General features: G+C 55.5%; 2 protein-coding genes across 6 annotated transcripts; both read right to left on the bottom strand.

The window, feature by feature from the left end:
• Positions 1-20: 20 nt before the first annotated feature.
• On the bottom strand, positions 21-5053 carry ELOB (elongin B). The gene is made up of 4 exons (XM_032268026.1): positions 4902-5053; positions 4658-4792; positions 3135-3240; positions 21-182 (listed from the first exon to the last, which is right to left on the bottom strand). The coding sequence occupies exons 1-4, from the start codon at positions 4902-4904 to the stop codon at positions 70-72; spliced, it is 357 nt and encodes a 118-aa protein (XP_032123917.1). The 5' UTR covers positions 4905-5053; the 3' UTR covers positions 21-69.
• A 4908-nt stretch (positions 5054-9961) lies between these two features.
• PRSS33 (serine protease 33) lies at positions 9962-13617 on the bottom strand. Of its 5 annotated transcripts, none has more exons than XM_032268021.1 (7): positions 13219-13617; positions 12514-12616; positions 12096-12128; positions 11808-11970; positions 11384-11655; positions 11013-11182; positions 9962-10809 (listed from the first exon to the last, which is right to left on the bottom strand). In XM_032268021.1, the coding sequence occupies exons 2-7, from the start codon at positions 12557-12559 to the stop codon at positions 10651-10653; spliced, it is 843 nt and encodes a 280-aa protein (XP_032123912.1). In that variant the 5' UTR covers positions 12560-12616; positions 13219-13617; the 3' UTR covers positions 9962-10650. The 5 variants fall into 5 exon arrangements, with proteins under 5 accessions (XP_032123912.1, XP_032123913.1, XP_032123911.1 ...); XM_032268022.1 differs by having other exon boundaries at positions 13262-13617; XM_032268023.1 differs by having other exon boundaries at positions 10563-10809; positions 12514-12577.
• Positions 13618-17145: the final 3528 nt, after the last annotated feature.

Below are 17145 nucleotides of genomic sequence, written 5' to 3'. Positions count from 1 at the left end.
AAAAAGAGGCAGCAACCAGGCAGACTCCCAAATCTCTTTTATTGAAGGGAATGGGCCTCTTCGGGGTCCTCACTGCACGGCTTGTTCATTGGCACTGCTTCCCGAGTCCTGGGGCTTCATCACGTCAGGCAGCTCGGGCGGGCTGGAGAATGGCTCGATGCACAGGGCCTCAAAGGTGTCCTCTGTGAGGGAAGGAACAGAGCTGGAGGGCGGTATCCTGACTTGCCTCACCAAAGCTGGGGCTTTGGTGTTTGTGTGTGATTATCTGCAGCTTTGGGGAATCTCCATGTGAACACTCGTCCACACAGTTGGTCTCCACAGCCCTGACCTCCCTGTTGCAGCTGCTTCAGTGGCCCCATGTCAATGTCTCCCAGCCCCTCCCACTGACCATGCTGGGGCCCCTTTCCTCATCTTCCATGTCCAAATAGTAAGCCTGAGGGCTGACCATCTGCAGCCAGCATCACTCTTCACCCAAAATATCTCTATCTCCTTGTTCCCGTCACACCCTTTTTCCTTAATTTAAAATCAAACTAGACTATTCCTTCCCTGCTTAAAACCTTCCAGTGACTTCCTATCATGCCCCAAATTACCATCACATCCTTGCCTTTGGTCTCTACCTCCCACGCGCTCAGGCTCTGGCTCTCTATGTTCCCACACTAAGTTCTTTTCCTAACTCGGGCCTTTGCACTTGCTGGTCCCAGCACTCAGAATGGCTGGCTGCTTCTGGACATTCAGGGTCCAGCTCAGGTCACCGCCTCAGATGAACCTCCCGTCTACCCACCCCCAACAGTCAAGACATCCTGACACCCTGGGCATGGGGGCACTTACCAAATTGCCCTTTCTTTTGACTGGCTCCAGGAAGGCCAAGGTCTTCCCTATGTTGTCCCTGCTGTCACCCCAATACACAGCAAACAAACCCCACTTCACAGCTTTTTTCCTGTGCTTTCTTCCAGCAAGGAGACCCATCGATACCTGGCTCAGGGTTCTCAATTGATGAGGCATCCCAGGGAAAGCTAGCATCCCTGGTGACAGTTCTGGCTGTCACAACTGGGGAGGTGGGGTGCTCCAGTGCTATCTAGTGGGTAGAGGCCAGGTATACAGCTCCATGTGCTATGGTGCACAAAACAACCCACACATTACTCCAGCTCAACAAGCCCACTGTGCCGAGGTTCAGAAACTGACAGCTTAGTCTAATGCATCTTCCAGGCCACAAACCTGTGACAATTTGTACCTTCACTACCTCCCTCATTCTTTGGCAATGAGCCTGGACAATGCCCTTTAACATTTAATTTGATAGTTACCTCCTTGAGTGGTAAGCTTGGGGGAGGGGAGAGGCCTGTGTCTCATCCTTGCGCATAAATACTGGGAGGCAGAGGGTGGGGCACCCAGTCAAGGCCTGGGAACAACATGATGGGTTGCGCTGCATCCAGAAGTGTGTTTCTACAAGCAGTCCACACTGTGGCCCCCATCAATGACAGCCATCATCTGCAAGAGGGATGATGTGACCTGGGCTCCAGAGCCACCACTACATTCCATGCCATACACTAAGGGTTGTGGGGGAAAAACAAGTCACCTTCCTTAGTCTTGATTTTCTCATCTACAAAATGGGTCTATCAGTATCTTCCAAGTCACAGCAAACTTCTAGGGTACACTTCTGGGAGAATGCACTGCAGCTTCGTTTCAGGAAGCAGACCTCACAACTCAATTGCCCTCTTCAGAAAGGCACCCTGGGCCTGTAATCCCAGCACTTTGGGAGGCTGGGGTAGGCAAATAAACTGAGGTCAGGAGTTTGAGACCAGCCTAACATGGCGAAACCCCGTCTCTACTAAAAATACAAAATTAGCTAGGCATGGTGGTGCACACCTGTAGTTCCAGCTACTCAAAATGCTGAGGCAGGAGTATCACTTGAACCCCAGAGGTGGAGGCTGCAGTGAACTGAGATCATGCCACTGCACTGCAGCCTGGGCAACAGAGTGAGACTGTCTCAGAAACAACAGAACAAAAAAATGCACCCCTGTACAGGGCACGACCTGTATGTCTGTGCCAGCTCTGCACCTGACTCCTAACATCAACATCTGGGCAGAAGGAGCCCAAAGAAAGGCTCTGAAGCTTCCTGTCTGTTGGGCACTGGCAGCGGGCCAGACCTGGGGTGCCTGAGGACTCACCTCCTTTAAGGACGAGGGAACACTGGGGCCAGGAAGGGCGGGAGGGCAAGGTAGCCGGCCAGGGGATACTGCTGCTGAGGCTGAGACCTAGCCTGAATTTACGGAACTGAAAGGTGGAGCTAGGACTGTACTCTTCCTCATCAGCTCTTGCTATGTTTTCTTACAAGCCAGAAAAATATTAATAATTCCTAACTTTATCCAAGTTTTCTCAGCCATCCACACAGCAGCTAGGTCCACAGCTATGAAAACACAGCTCTATAATAACCTCTGTTCAAGTTCCCAGAGAGAAAACATTTTAAATCTCCCCTCCTTTTCTCTTGGGTGGAAGAAAATGCCCTGGTGAGCAGTAAAGCACTCCTAATCCCCAGGTTTCAAAGCTTGGGCAGGGGTGGGGTACGGCAGATGGAGGCACAGGCTCCGGATCTGACAGTCCCAGCAGGTGGCCTAACCTCACCAGGCTCACTTTACTGAACCTGAAAACTGGCAAAATCCAACTCAGCCACACAGATGCAGAGGGATTCAGTGATCACAACACAGAGCATGGCATGCTGACTCCAGCAAGGGCTGGCAGCCTCTTAACCATGGCTCCCCACATGACTGCCGGCAAGCCTGCGTCCTCATCTGCAAAACAGGGATGATGGTATGCAGACCCCTCAGGGCGACTGAGAGGAGGAGATGGGACAGTGGAAGCAACACACAGTGACTCACAGAGCCAGGTACTCAGTCAGCCGCCTGTAAGTGTGAGCTGCCTTTGGGAAATAAGCTTCCTTTTCCGTAAGCATCTCATTTGTTTGCTGCTTTTTTTTTTTTTTTTTTTTCCAAATGAGGAAACACACTATCAAAGAATACTGCCAGCCCTTCAGGCATGGGGAAGACACTGTCCTGAAGGCTTCAACTCCAGGCTCCATGATGACCCTCTTTGGCTGCTCCCAACCTGCTTGGCTGCCACCCAGCCCAGGCCCCTCTCACCTGCCCGGAAAGCCAGCCCCACTGTGGCTGGGGCCTGTGGCCGTGCTGTTTGACTGGTGAAGCCACACTCGCCCAGTGTCTTGCCATCGTCCAAGAGTTGGTCATCCTGAGGAGAGAAGCAGGATCTTGGGAGAGGCCCCATGTGGGGCAAGTCCCAAAGACCTCTGACCAGCAACTACAGGGAAGTCAGAGGAGGGCCCTCAGTGTGGACCAGGACCACCACGATGCCTATCAATACACAGATTCCAGGGTTATATCCAACAACTTCTAAATCAGAACCTCCTGGGGTGGGGCTTTAGTATATGGTTTTATCCAAATTCTCCAGGCAAATCTGAGGAACCACTTAGCTAATCTGAAAATAAGCAGACCTGGGTTTCAATCTCAGCTCTGCCACCTTGGACGAGGAATTTGAACATTTTTTCTTTTTTTGTACTTAAGAGACAGGGTCTCGCTATGTTGCCCAGGTGTGCAGTGGCATAGACCCTACATAAGCGCCATCATAGCCCCTTCTAGCTTGGAACTCCTGGGCTCAAGCTATTCTCTTGCCTCAACTTTCAGAGCATCTGGACTACAAGACCATGCCACCACACCCAGCTGGTAGTTGAGCCTTTTGATGCAGTTTCATCCTCTGTAAACCAGGAATTACCAGAATTCTCAATTCGTAGGGCCACCAGAAGGTTTTAATGAGGAACATAAAGCACTACTTGAGTAGATATGTCGCACATGGGACATGCAGAGGCAGGGTCATTTAATATTGGCTAAGTCCCAGTAGGTATCAGTGAGGAAAGGCCATTAGGGACCATGGGAGCTGAGGCTCTGAGTTTGGAGCTAAAAGTCAGTTTCCCAGTTTCCAGCTGTAGAATTTGATCAACGCACTTAGGCGACAACCTCACGATGCTGGGAGACATAAATCAGAGGCTGAGGCATCTGACTCTCCAATGCAGACCCCAAATCCCAAGCCATTCTGATTGAATAATCGCAGTTTGTTTGCAAGGGGAAAGTGGGGGGCTTCTAGAACAGTAGCAGGAGACCGGGAGGTAATAACAAACGGTTGCTTGGTGAAAAACGAGTGCGACCTGACTCTGCATCAGCGGAGTCCCCCAACCTTCACCCCCAGTAGCGTCCGGGGGGACAGCGTGATTCCTCTGGGCCTGCGGAGAACGCTGGGGATTAAGGGGTCGCGTGCAGTTCAGACCCTGGCGCTGCCAATGACCTTCGGCTGGTTAAACGACCAAGCTGAACCTCACTTTCGTCAACTGCATGGCGCGGGCGGTACTGTTGCAGGGGTTGGATGCCACGGTGCCCTTGGCGCCCGAGACCCGGCACGAGGTCTAAACTTTCGCCCCTGGACCGGAGATCCCCGCGGCGAGCGCTGCTCGCGCTTCACCCGCACAACGGATGTCCCGGCCCCGCGGCTCGGGCGCCCGCAGGCGTCGCCGGCCGCCACTGTTTACATCGCGAACAGCGTCGCCGTCAGCCCCGCGCCGGGCACCCTCTCCCGTGTGCCCGCCCGCGGGACCCACCTTGTACAGCCGCTGCTCGTCGGGCGGCCGTTTGAGGATGCCCTCGACGATGCGCTTCAGCTCGAACACCGTGCTGGACTCCTTGGCGTCCGTGAAGATGGTGGTCTTGTGGCGCCGGATCATAAGGAACACGTCCTGGGGGCGGCGGGCCGGCGTGAGGGCAAAGCCCCGGCCCCTGACGCGGCCCAGCCGCCCCCCGCCGCCCCCGGCCCGGCCCGGCCGCCCCTCCCCCACGCCCGCTCACCATCTCGGCGGCTGCCTCTCACCTCGACGCGCCGGCGCGGCCGCGCTCCGCCCCGTTCCCGGCAGCCCGCGCGCGGCCCGGCATGCCCCGCGCCGTCCCGCCTTCCCTGGCGCAGCCCCGCCTTGTGCTGCCCCGACTTGTGCCGCCGCCATTTTAAGTGATCCGGAAGCGGGCCGTGCCGAGGGGCGTGCGGCCGCCATCTCGGCGCTGAGGTTGGTTGTAGGAGGCGGTGGCGCCGTCTCGGGCGTGGCGGGGGCGAGGTTTTCTCCGTGGTGTGGTGCGGTCCCGTGGGCCCCAGGCGTGGTCAGAGCGAGCCCGGGGCTTCCTTGTCGCGGGGCATTCGTGGGACCCATCTTGGGCAGGCTCTCCATTTTGGGCCCTCTCTGGCCGCCGTGGTGGGGACAGTCGCCCCGTTCCTTGCATTGGGCTGGATGCTAGGAAGGTCGCGGCTCAGAGAGGCTTATGACCTGTGAGGAGCCCTTGGGGTTGCTGTTGGACTTAGGGGCGAACTCCCTCGATTAAAAGAGGAGGCACGGGAAGGGTTGGTGACCGCTCTCCTCAGGAGGTAAGGGGCAGCCTCTCGCACCAGGAGCCCGGGGCGCCAGTCGGCCTTCCCGCCTGGCTGCATTTCGTCTCTGAAAAGGCCTGGAGACTTGATTTTCCTGGCTGGCCGCTCCTTCCAGGCGCCCTTGCTTAGGTGCTGGATACTGTCCTGCATCGCCCCAAGTTGCATTTACACGAGAGCGAGGGCCCGCCCCCCAGTTGACCACTCCCCTGCGGAGAGACACCAGAAGCTGGGTCGTTGCTGGGCGGGTGTCGGAGGTGGTGTTCGAGAGAAGAACCAGAGGGTGGCCTTGGACCCCACCGCGCTGCAGTCCTCGGAGCTGCCCTTTGAGGGCTGATGAGAGTGGGCGGAACGTGGAAGTGCCGCTGCTGCCTGGGCATCTAGAGTGGCTAAGGAGCAGCCCTGGGCCCCGCTGCTGACTGCGGCCATGGGCCGTTAGCCTCAACAAAGCCCGGTTTCCTCCTCTTCTAGATAGGAGAGAAACAGTTTGTGAACTGTGTAGAACTTCGGCAAGTATTGGCGCTGCATGGATGTTTTCTAAACTGTAATTCTAGTTGTTACTTTTGTGGCTCCTCCCTCGGGAGTCGTCCGAAGTCCCTTCCCTAGTGTGACTGCCCTCACTGCATTTCACTGCAGCCCATATTCCTGCTCCCAGGGTCCTCAGCATCCCAGACCCTGCAGAACCTGCCTTTGCTCCATGACTTGAGTCATGAGGCGTTGGACAGGTGATTGTTGGTAAGAGCTCTAGGCTAGACTGAAAAGATTTCCTTCTTAATCTCAGTGTCTGGCTGGGGGAGGTGGCTCACCTCTGTAATCCCAGCACTTTGGGAGGCTGAGGTGGGTGGATCACTTTAGCCCAGAAGTTCAAGACTAGCTTGGCCAGCAAGGTGAAACCCTGTCTCCACTAAAAATACAAAAAAAAAAAAATTAGCTGGGTGTGGTGATGCATGCCTGTGCTCGCAGGTACTTGGGAGGCTGAGGCAGGAGGATTGCTTGAACCTGGAGGTGCAGGTTGCAGTGAGCTGAGATCTTGGAACTATACACCAGCCTGGACAACAGAGTGAGACTGTCTCCAATTAAATAATCCCAGCGTCTTTATGTACCTAGAACTGGCAACTTGAAATCCTGTGCTTGTGAGGCGGGAGAGCGAAGGGAAGGTATGGACGGTGAGGGCCAGGAAGTTCTCTGCAGCCTAGCAGCCCACCCAGAAGTCAAGGGGTGTAGGTACAGGAGTGGCCGTCTCCACAGGGAGACGCCTGGATCCCTACTCCGTCCAGGCGTCATTGGCACAGACCAGGGCATGGACACCTTGCCTGTGGGTGGCAGTCACAGCTGATGCCCCACCTCAGGATGTCCACCAACCATAGGGCCTGTCCCCCAGAGAGCAGATCACCTGGGTTCAAACCCCAGCTCCTACCGGCAAGGCCTGGGGCCTACACCTGGTGTTCCCATCAAACGAGGATACACAGTGTGGAGCCCTTGGGACGTTAGGGAGTATGCCTGCACATCAGCCCATGCATACAGCAACCATCGCAGGCATACGCTGATGCTGGGTGAGCAGTCACAGTTCCCCAGCTGCTGCGGTGAATGGTGCCTGTCTGCTGTCAGAGGTCACCTGGACCCAGCACAACACAAGTCCTTGCCCCCAGAGGTGGTCTCCACACACCACAGCACTGTCCCCGCTGTGGGTTAACTACACGAGGAGATGACAGGCCATCCAGTCGTTCAGTGCAGTGGTACCTCTTGCGGTAGGAATGGGGTCAGGAGGGATTTTTGGGGAGCAGGGCCAATTGCTGGCCTAGCCTGGGGTCTCCAGTTACTTTTGGAAATGTGGTCTTGTGGGGTCCAGGTTCTCCTTAAGGGCCTTAACAAGGAATGGGAGTGTCCAGTGGTGGGGAGAAACTGGCCAGCTGCACCTGTTTCTCTGCACGGGAAGGTCCTCCTGGAATCCTTTCCTTACTGGCCTTCACCTCCCTACCTCTCAGACTTCAGTCAGAGACTGCCTTGCAGTCTGTCTTCTGCTCTCTCCTGTCTACCTTTTATCCCCTTCACATCCCATCCCAGACCGCATGTGGTGTTATGATGGAGAAGGCCCTAGTGTCTTTAGGGTGTGTTAGACCTTGGGGAACGGTCTCTCTTTAGCCCTCCTTTCACTTGCCCAAGGCAGGACGCTGATCTTCTGTGGGCCTTTCTGATTGGAAGTCTTAAGACTCTCCCCAGAAAGGGTCCTGCCCTCTTCCTGGGAAAAGGAATGCTGTCGTCCTGAAGCTTACATAAAAGCTCTATGGGACAGGGTTTAGAGAGTTTCTGGATAGCTCCACTCCTGTGGGTTCCCGTAGGGTGACACGGCAGGGAGGAATGGGGGCTCCGTGCCTCTCCCCAACACCTCGCCCTACACATCCCTTCATCCATATCGTTTGTAACATCCTTTATGATAAACCAGTGAGCGTGTTTCCCCGAGTTCTGTGAGTCACTCCAACAAATTAATTGAACCCTAAGAGGAGAGTCAAGGGAATGCCAATCTGAAGCCAGTTGGTCAGAAGTTCCAGAGCCTAAATTTGTGACTAGGGGATGGGGAGGCAGTCGTCTGAGCCCCGCCTGTGGGACCTGACGCTGGCTCTGGGCAGATTTGGAATTGAATCAGAGGACACCCCGGTGGTGTCCAGTGCTTAGTGTGTGTGGGGAAAACTGCCACCACAGTTGGTCACAGAAGTCTTCTGTGTTGATGATCGTGATTTTGGTTTGAGAGTTTTAGGAACCTCTGCTTACCAGGCCTCTGGTTTAATAAAACAACCAGAGCAACTCTATCTTAAAATGTGTACCTAGGCACTCACAAGGCACCTATAAGGTTCATGCTGTTTGAAAATAGCCACATTCTTTTTTTTGGAGACAGGGTCTCACTCTCACCCAGATTGGAGTGCAATAGCCTGATACTGGCTCACTGCAGCCTCCGCCTCCTGGGCTCAAATAATCCTCTCTCCTCAGTCCCACGAGAAGCTGGGACTACAGGCATGCATCAGCACATCTAGCTAATTTTTAGAGTTTTTGTAGAGATGGGCTTTCCCCATGTTGCCCAAGTTGGTCTCGAACTGAGCTCCAGCAATCCTCCTGCCTCAACCTCCCAAAGTAGCCACCACACCTGGCCTAAAATAACCACATCCTAAGGTGACCTCCAATTACGAAATATGGCCATACAGGACATCTCCCAGCAGGCCCGAAAAGTGTCCACACATCCCTGAGAATGCAGCCCATGTTATCAGTTCAGATTACAGAGAGGGAAACAGGCCCCATCCTGTGGGGTCAGTTGCATGGGGCTGAGAAGAGCTGCCACTCGACTGGCACCACAGGCTACCATGCCAGGAACAGGCCGAGTGGAGGGGTGCAGGGAGACTGCCCTGTTGGAGTGGGAGGAAGTGGAGAGAGCAGAGCACCTCTTCCTCTCCCGGAATCAGACTGCCTGGACTGGAGTCCCAGTCTACCAAGCTTACCGGCACTGTGACTTTTGGGACTTGATTTTCTCATCTGACAAATGGGGACAAACCACCTCACAGAGCCTCTTGTGGGAATTTAATGAGCTGATGTAATAAAGCCCTCCTTCTGCACGTGTCTGGTGAGGGCTTGATGAAGGGTCATGATTTCTTCTCGTTGATGATCCTCCCTCCCCTGCCCAGCGCCAGTTCCCCTGCCTCCTTAGTTGGGCCTGCAGTCTTTTGTAGGCTGTCCTGCCATAGTCATACCCTGTTGTCCTGCGCACCTGGTCCCTGATGACCCCACCAACAGTGGCCAGGCTCTGCTGCAGCATAGCCTGTTCTCTACCTAGGGGACCGAGCAGCCTTCAGCACCCTCCCTGCCCCACCTGGCCTGGCCCAGCTTTGCTATCTAGTATAACCCATTTCCCTGGCTCCCCAGGAGAAAAGGGGAGGGAGGCGAGGCTCAGGCCTGTGCTTGGGCCTCAAGGGGCTGCACCTTTGAAGTTGGCCTTCCCCTGTCTTCTCTTCCCTTCTGCCGACTGTCCCTGTCAGCTCCAGAATAGACTTGGAATTTTCCAGGTTTTGTTCAGTTTCTTTTTCCTTCTGTAGCTGTGGAAACTGACCTCAATCTATTGAAATGGGCGTTCCTGGCTCTGGGGACAAGGACCTGGCAGAGAGAGGACAGGATGCCAGATACCAGGCTGGAAGGGGACCTCAATGGTCAGCAAGGACCTGCATTTGGGTAGCTGTTGGTGTTCAGGTATAGGTGTGTGTGGGTTGGCCGGGGCTCCAGGCCCACCCTGGGAGTGCATGGTGGCCAGACACAATGAGAACAGAATCTGGCCCTGCCTGGGGGCTCCTGACCCCTCCTGGGCTGAGGGTGTGATGCCAAGTGCCCAGCGTCTTGGATTACGTGGGGAGGTGACCACACTGGCCAGCCCACCTTTCCACTGAGACACCTCCATCACAGTGGGGCAAAATCTATATTAGTTTTTATTGCCGTATAATAAATCAGCACAAATGGAGCAGCTTAAAACACGTCTTTATTTTGTAGGTCAGGAGTCCGGGTGGCTCAGCTAGGTTATCTGCCAAGGGTCTCATTAGGTTGAAATGAAGGGATTGGCCGGCGGGGCTCTTATCTGGAGGCTGGGGAAGAACTCACTTCCCAACTCCTTTGGGGTGCTGCCAGAATCCAGTGCCTTGCGGCTGAGGGCTCCAATTCCCTGCCGGCTATTGGCAGGGGCTGCTCTCAGCTCCTAGAGGCTGCTCACAGGATGTGGTCCCCTGTCTTCAAAGCCAGCTGTGGAGCATCTCCCTGGTGTCAAATCTCTGTCATGCTGTCAATCTGACTTTCTCCAGAAAAAGATGGGCACACCGGCCAGATGGGTAGCAACTGGTTTGCCCACTGCTGCGTGCCTTGCTCCCAGCCCTGGCTAGGGCTGAGAAAACTAAATACAAGCCAGGAAGGGAGCAAGAAGTGTGACCCCTGGGACGCATGGCAGATCCCTGGATGAGGGTTGGTGGAGTCAGATCTGATGAGCCCCAAAAAGGAGAGGAAGCAGGAGGTGGTGGGCAGGGGAGTGGGGTGGCCTTTAGCTTTATTAGGCATCTTGGCCTCAAGGCAGAAGGGATCTGGGGTATGGGAGGGTCTCCGATGAACGAGGAGGCTGAGGGACCCCAGCAGCTGGCTCCAGGTCAGCCTCACGGGCCAGCATTAGATGCTTACATGAGCCCGAATCCAGGGGCTGTATGTGGCCACGTTGGTGTAGACACCTGGACGGTTGGGCAGGGCACAACCCTTGCCCCAGCTCACCACGCCTACCAGGACCCAGCTCCCAGCCTGCAGGCAGGTCAGAGGTCCTCCAGAATCACCCTGCAGGAGAAAGAGGCACTTAGATCCCAGTCCTCCCGTGACTTCAGAGTTGTTCTCCGGGCTCCAAACCCCTAGGGTGGTGCCTCTGGGTTGGGGGCCACAACCTTGAGCCTGAGTTGGTATATCCTGGGTCCTGGATTTTAGGGAGGTAGGGTGCTAAGCACAGGGATGGGAGTCTGGAGGCTAGGGAGGCAGGGTGCCACCTGGCAGGCGTCCTTGTGGCCCTGGGGGTAGCCGGCACACAGGCTCCCAGGCAGCACAATGCGCTCGGCCCGGGACATGTCAGCGCCCACGTGGTAGAGGCGGTCGCAGGTGCGAGAGTCCAGCAGTGGCACCCTTACTTTCTGCAGCGGTCGCCACTCTGGGAGGGGCACTGGAGAAAGAGGAGGAACCTCTGAGAGGAAGGCATGGAGCAGGGGTCAGCAGGAGAAGCTGAGCTCTGAGTGAGGAGGGTTGGGTTCCTAGAAGCTGCGCTGGGTCCTGGATTGGGGCAGCGAGGGGCTGGGATTTCCAGTCAGATGGAGGAGGAGGTGGGGGCTCCTTGATGCCTCCATGCCCCACTGTCCTGCCTTACCTCCTGGGTGGAGGCTGCCCCAGCCTGTGACCCAGCACATTGTGCCAGGCAGCAGGCGGGCGCTGGGAATGGGCAGGCAGACGGGCTGGACGCGGGTGCTCAGGGGCACTGGACGACACAGCTGCAGCAGTGCCAGGTCGCCGCGGGCCCCATCCTCAGAGTAGTCCGGGGGCAGCAGCACCCGTCGAACAGGTACTGAGAGCGTGCGGGGCGAGGTGGGCCCCAGACGCAGCGCTCCTAGGCGCACGCGGTACTCAGCTGGCAGTGCCCTCCTGCAGGACAGGAGTGGGGGGCTACTTCCAGCACTGGGTCCTCGACCTCTACCAGCCCGCATCGAGCCCAGGGCTTCTGCCAGGCCACGCCCTGCCCTCCGAGGGCCTTGCCTTCCTTACACACCCCGCCTGGGCTGTCGGTGAGCGCTGACCTGAGGAAGCAGTGCGCCGCTGTCAGCACCCACTGGGGCGCGATGAGCGACCCCCCGCACACATGTGCCCCACGATGCTGGATGCTCGCCTGCCACGGCCACTCTCCATCCTGGGCATCCCGGCCCCCCACGATCCGACTGGACACGCGGGGCTGCCCGCAGGCTGCAAAAAGGACCAGGGGTGGCGAGAGTTGGCCGAGGACCGGGGCCTGGGAGGCAGGTGTGGGCAGGGAAGCATGGGCCGAGGTCCAGGAAGGCTGACTCGGGTGGACTCCGAGGCTTCCTCACCTGCAGACTTCCTTCCCGGAGTCCCAGCAGATCCTGGAGGAGGAAGCAGGGAAGGGACCAGGTTATGGATTTAGTGTCAACGGGATTGGAGGGGAGGCCAGAGATTAGGAAGGGGGGTGAAACATATACATTGCCCTGACCTTGTGCCCAGCTTTCATGCCATCTGTTACTTTATTTAACCCTCCCCAAAGCACTGTGAAGGTGCAAGGGGTCAGGACATGCTACCAGGACATCGACAAGCACTTAGAGGTGTGGGGAGGCCAACGTCAGTGGCAGAGAGGACTGAGCCCTTGGAATGGAGATTAGAAAGCCCAAGAGTGCTTCAGGGAGCCCAGCCCAGAGAGTGGCGAGATGGTAGGCCTGGGACCCAAGGTGTCTGCAGCCCTCACCCTCACCCCCAGTCCCTGTCTCCACTCACCCGGCACCAAAAGGAGCAGGACCTGGAGACAGGAAGCCACCCTCATTTTGTCTTCAGAGCTGGGCTAGGTAAGGGTGGCACTGCCCAGGACATGGACGCTGGTCTGGAGCCAGCAGGGAGAAGAGAGGAGCGTCCTGGCCCAGGGGCATCAATCCCCACCCCACCTCCTCACCCGCTCTGTGGTCCTTCACCTCCTGGTGGGTCTTGGACTTATCCTGGTGGTCCAGGCTTTATACCCTTCTTTCTGCCCAGGCCCCAGGTGACCACCTCTGGCCAAGTATGCAACACTCACCACCAGAAATTTGGGCATCCTTGGCCTCAACAGAAGCCCTAGAGCCTAACCCCCTCCCTCATCCTCACCCCCTCCCCCATCTTCATCCTCCTCCTTTATCCTCACCCCTTCCCTCTTCCTCACCCTCTTCCATCCTCACCCCCATCCATCCTTACCTCTTCCCATCCTCACCCCCTTCTAGCTTCACCCCCTTCCATCCTCACCCCCTCCCATCCTCCCCCTTCCCCCATCCTCACCCCTTCGCCATCCTCACCTCCTCCCTCATCCTCACCCCTCCTTCATCCTTACCCCTCCCCCATCCTCACTCCCCTCCTCCAGCCCACCCCCTCCCTCATTCTCCCCCTCCCCCATTTTCACCCTCTCCCCATCCTCCCCCTCTCCCATCCTAACTCCCCTCCCGCATCAATACCCACCTGCTGCCCCTGCCTGCCCCCACAGCCCCTGGCCTGCTCTCACCCTCACAGCCTGGTGCCCTCCCTGCTGACTGGAGTTGGGGGAGGGGCTTAGGGTCTTAAAGGTCCAGGAGAGAGCAAGGCTTAGCCAGGGAGTAATTAACAGGACCAAGGCGGGGCTGTGGCTTTACAGGACCAGCCTCAAACAAAGATGCTTTGAGCAGAGCTTTAGAGGTGGCAGAAAAGGGAGGGCCACTGGGTTTCTCAAAGGAAGTCTCTCTTGGACCAAGGTGCTAGAACTGGGGGCTGGAGGAGAGCAGTGGTGGGGCGGGTGTTGCAGGATCCCTGGCAGCTCCTCTCTGAACCTGACCTGGGCTCCCTGCAGAGCACAACTTGCTGGAGCTCCTGAGCTCCATTGTTAGGTCCAGAAATCCCATCTCAGACCCCAGGCCTGCCCAGACGGCCCCACCCAGAGATCCCAGTGTGGCCAGCCCCCTTCCACCAGATCTGGGGTCTGTCACGGCTGGAGCTGGAAAGGGACGGGCTCAAAGCTGGCTTCACTCCTTACTCAACCAGAGAGGCAGGGGGAGACTTCACCTTGGGGACCAGTGCAGTCTTTGGTTTGGGGTGGCCAGAACAGAGCAAGAAGCGGACAGGGACTCCCCTTCTCTTGAGGCCAGTGGAGGACCGGGGTCTGGATGGTCCAGGGCCCTCTAGTTCCCTCTTGGTCTCACACACAGTGCTCAATGCCCAGAAGGCTCTCAAGTCCCTCTCTGCATAGACAGTTCCTCTTGTCCCTCAGCCCTCTGCTCTGTCACCTCCTCCTGCCTCCTTTGCAGCCCTGCCATAGTTGTGCTTTTTTCTTTTTTTTCTTTCCCTTTTTTTTTTTTTTTTTTTTTTTTTGAGACGGAGTTTCGCTCTTGTTACCCAGGCTGGAGTGCAATGGCGCGATCTCGGCTCACCGCAACCTCCGCCTCCTGGGTTCAGGCAATTCTCCTGCCTCAGCCTCCTGAGTAGCTGGGACTACAGGCACGCGCCACCATGCCCAGCTAATTTTTTGTAGTTTTAGTAGAGACGGGGTTTCACCATGTTGACCAGGATGGTCTTGATCTCTTGACCTGGTGAGCCACTGCGCCCGGCTTCCCCTTTTCTTTTTTAAGACAGGGTTTTGGCCGGGTGTGGTGACTCACGTCTGTAATCCCCGAACTTTGGGAGGTCGAGGTGGGTGGATCATTTTGACGTCAGGAGTTCGAGACCAGCCTGGCCAACATGATGAAACCCCGTCTCTACTAAAAATACAAAAATTAGCCAGGCATGATGGTGGGTGCCTGTAATCCTAGCTATTCAGGAGGTGGAAGTTGCAGTGAGCCAAGATCGTGCTGAAAGGGAGACCCCCTTGCCTCCTTCCATTTCACCTCCTCTCTCCCCCACTTCCAGATGGGAAGGAGGGGAGGAAGGAAAAAATAAAATAAAATACCAAAGAGTTGGGAAAATGACTCCCTTTTTGGTTCCCAGTGTCTGCTATCTGTTAACCTTGAAAGAGTTGCAAATGAATGCTATCTCTGCCGGCTGGAGCCTGACACTGGGTCACACCCCCATGTCTCCATGGGCCAGGCTCCCTCCCGGAAACACCTCTACCAACAAACAGCTTGTTTTTATCATATCTCTGTAAGCCCCCTCCCCTGCCGGTCCCCGATCATGCTGCATATAAATTAGCAAATCAATAAAGCCAAAAAATTGGAAGGTCGGATGTCCAGCAAATGAACGATAACATAGTTCCACCTCAGTTTCCCCTTTAGTGTTGTAAGCCTATAAAAGGGGAGAGAAGCTGCAGCTTGGGGAGCTCGGTGAATGAGGCTATAGCCCCCCACAGCTCCTGGCCAAATAAAAAGCCACTTCCTTTCTCCATCCAGTGTTCGAGAGATTTGTTCCCCTCCGCTCCTGCTTCAGTGCCACTGCATTCCAGCCTGGAATGAGATTCTGTCTCAAAAAAAAAAGACAGGGTCTCACTCTGTCAACCAGGCTGGTGAACAGTGATGCGATCACAACTCACTGCACCCTTAACCTCTGGGATCAAGTGATCCTCCCACCTCAGCTTCCCAAGTAGCTGGGACCACAGGTGCACACCACAGCACCTTGCAATTTTTTTTTCTACAGATGGGGTCTTGCAATGATGCCCAGCTTGATCTCAACTCCTGGGCTCAAGAGATCCTTCTGCCTTAGCCTCCCAAAGTGCTGGGATTACAGGCATGAGCCACCGAGCCCAGCCCATAGTTGTCCTTTGACAGCGACTTGAGGAGGTTTGATTTGCATCCTGTCTCTTCTCCAGTGTTGGGGTCTGGGTCTGTGTCCCTGTAGGAGTCAGTTTGGACTGCCATAAAGAAATGCCACAGCCAAGGGGGCTTAAACAATAGAAATTTATTGCTCATGACTCTAGAGTCTGGGAATCCCAAGATCAAGGTGCCAGCAACATAGGCTTCATTCTAAGGCCACTTTTCTTGGCTTGTGTGCCCTGCATCTTGCTCTGTGCTCACATGGTCTCTTTGTATGCATGAGGGGAAAGAGAGAGGTTGCACTCTTGTCACTTTTTTTAAGTGATACAGAACGGCTGGGTTCCCAGTTAAACCCCACCCTCAGACCTGGAACCTCGGCCCTAAGTGAAAACGCTGGCCCCGTTTTTCTGCCCAAATGATTGCCTTTTTGGCCCTCCCCACCCCCAACCTGTACCCATAAAAACCAGACCAGCTGGCAGAACAAAAAGGAAGAAAGCAACACAAGCAGCTGACCAGCAGGGAAACAAGCTGCTGAGCCTGGGGACACATGCGGGTGAGCTTCAACCACGGATAGATGTGGCTAACTTCAGATGGTGTGGCTTCAGGGAAAGATCACCTTCCTCCCGTACCATCCCCCTTTCCAATTCCCCATCCTGCAGAGAGCCACTTTTGTCACCCAATAAAATCCTCTGCATACACTACCCATCCTCTGCGTACACAACCCTTCAAGTAGCTCATGTGACCCGATTCTTCCTGGTCACTGAACAAGAACTCGAGTATCAAAAAGGGCAGGTGCAGGAGGCTGTCACCCGATGCTTCCCTGAGCTGTTAACACGTAGCCATCCAGGAACTGCAGGCAGAGTAAATGAGCCACTCCAGTTCCTGCCCACGAAGGGGATCAAGGTCAAGGGAACAAATCCTGTTTCATAAGAACATGAATTCTTTTTTTTTTTTTGCTGGTAAAAAACACAACATAAATATACCCTCTTGGCCAGGCGCGGGGGCTCACAACTGTAATCCCAGCACTTTGGGAGGCTGAGGCGGGTGGATCACCTGAGGTCAGGAGTTTGAGACCAGCCTGATCAACATGGTAGAACCTTGTCTCTACTAAATACAAAAAATTAGCTGGGCATGGCAGTGCATGCCTCTACACCCAGCTACTCAGGAGGCTGAGGCAGGAGAATCTCTCGAACCTGGGAGGCAGAGGTTGCAGTGAGCTGAGATTGCGTCATAGCATTCCAACCTGGGCAACAAGAGTGAACCTCTGTCTCAAAAAGAAAAAAAAGGAGATAGCATAACGAGATGTGTCTGACTTGCCATTGTCTTGGCCGGGAACTCAGTTTTTAAGGTTTCTATGGGGTGTCCTTGCCTAAGAAGCGGTTGGTAAATTCGGGAACCTAGGATTTTATTTTTCATTCTCATTTCCTTTGTTTGGTCTAAACCTGCCATTGGCAGTGATATAGTTTGGATATTTGTCTCCCTAAATCTCATGTTAAAATGAAATCTCCACCATTGGAAGTAGGGCCTGGTGCGAGGTGTCTGGGTTATAGGGGAGGATCCCTCACGGCTTGGTCCTTCCCCATGATAGTGAGTTCCCATGAAATCTGCTTGTTGAAAAGCGTGTGGCACGCCCCACTCTTGCTCCTGCTTTTACTGTGCGATCCATTGGCATCCC

The sequence above is a fragment of the Sapajus apella genome, unplaced genomic scaffold, assembly GCF_009761245.1.
Source record: "Sapajus apella isolate SASKATOON/1434 unplaced genomic scaffold, GSC_monkey_1.0 scaffold175, whole genome shotgun sequence".
NCBI classification, from domain to species: Eukaryota; Metazoa; Chordata; class Mammalia; order Primates; family Cebidae; genus Sapajus; species Sapajus apella.
This window is presented reverse-complemented; position numbering and strand designations above follow the sequence as displayed.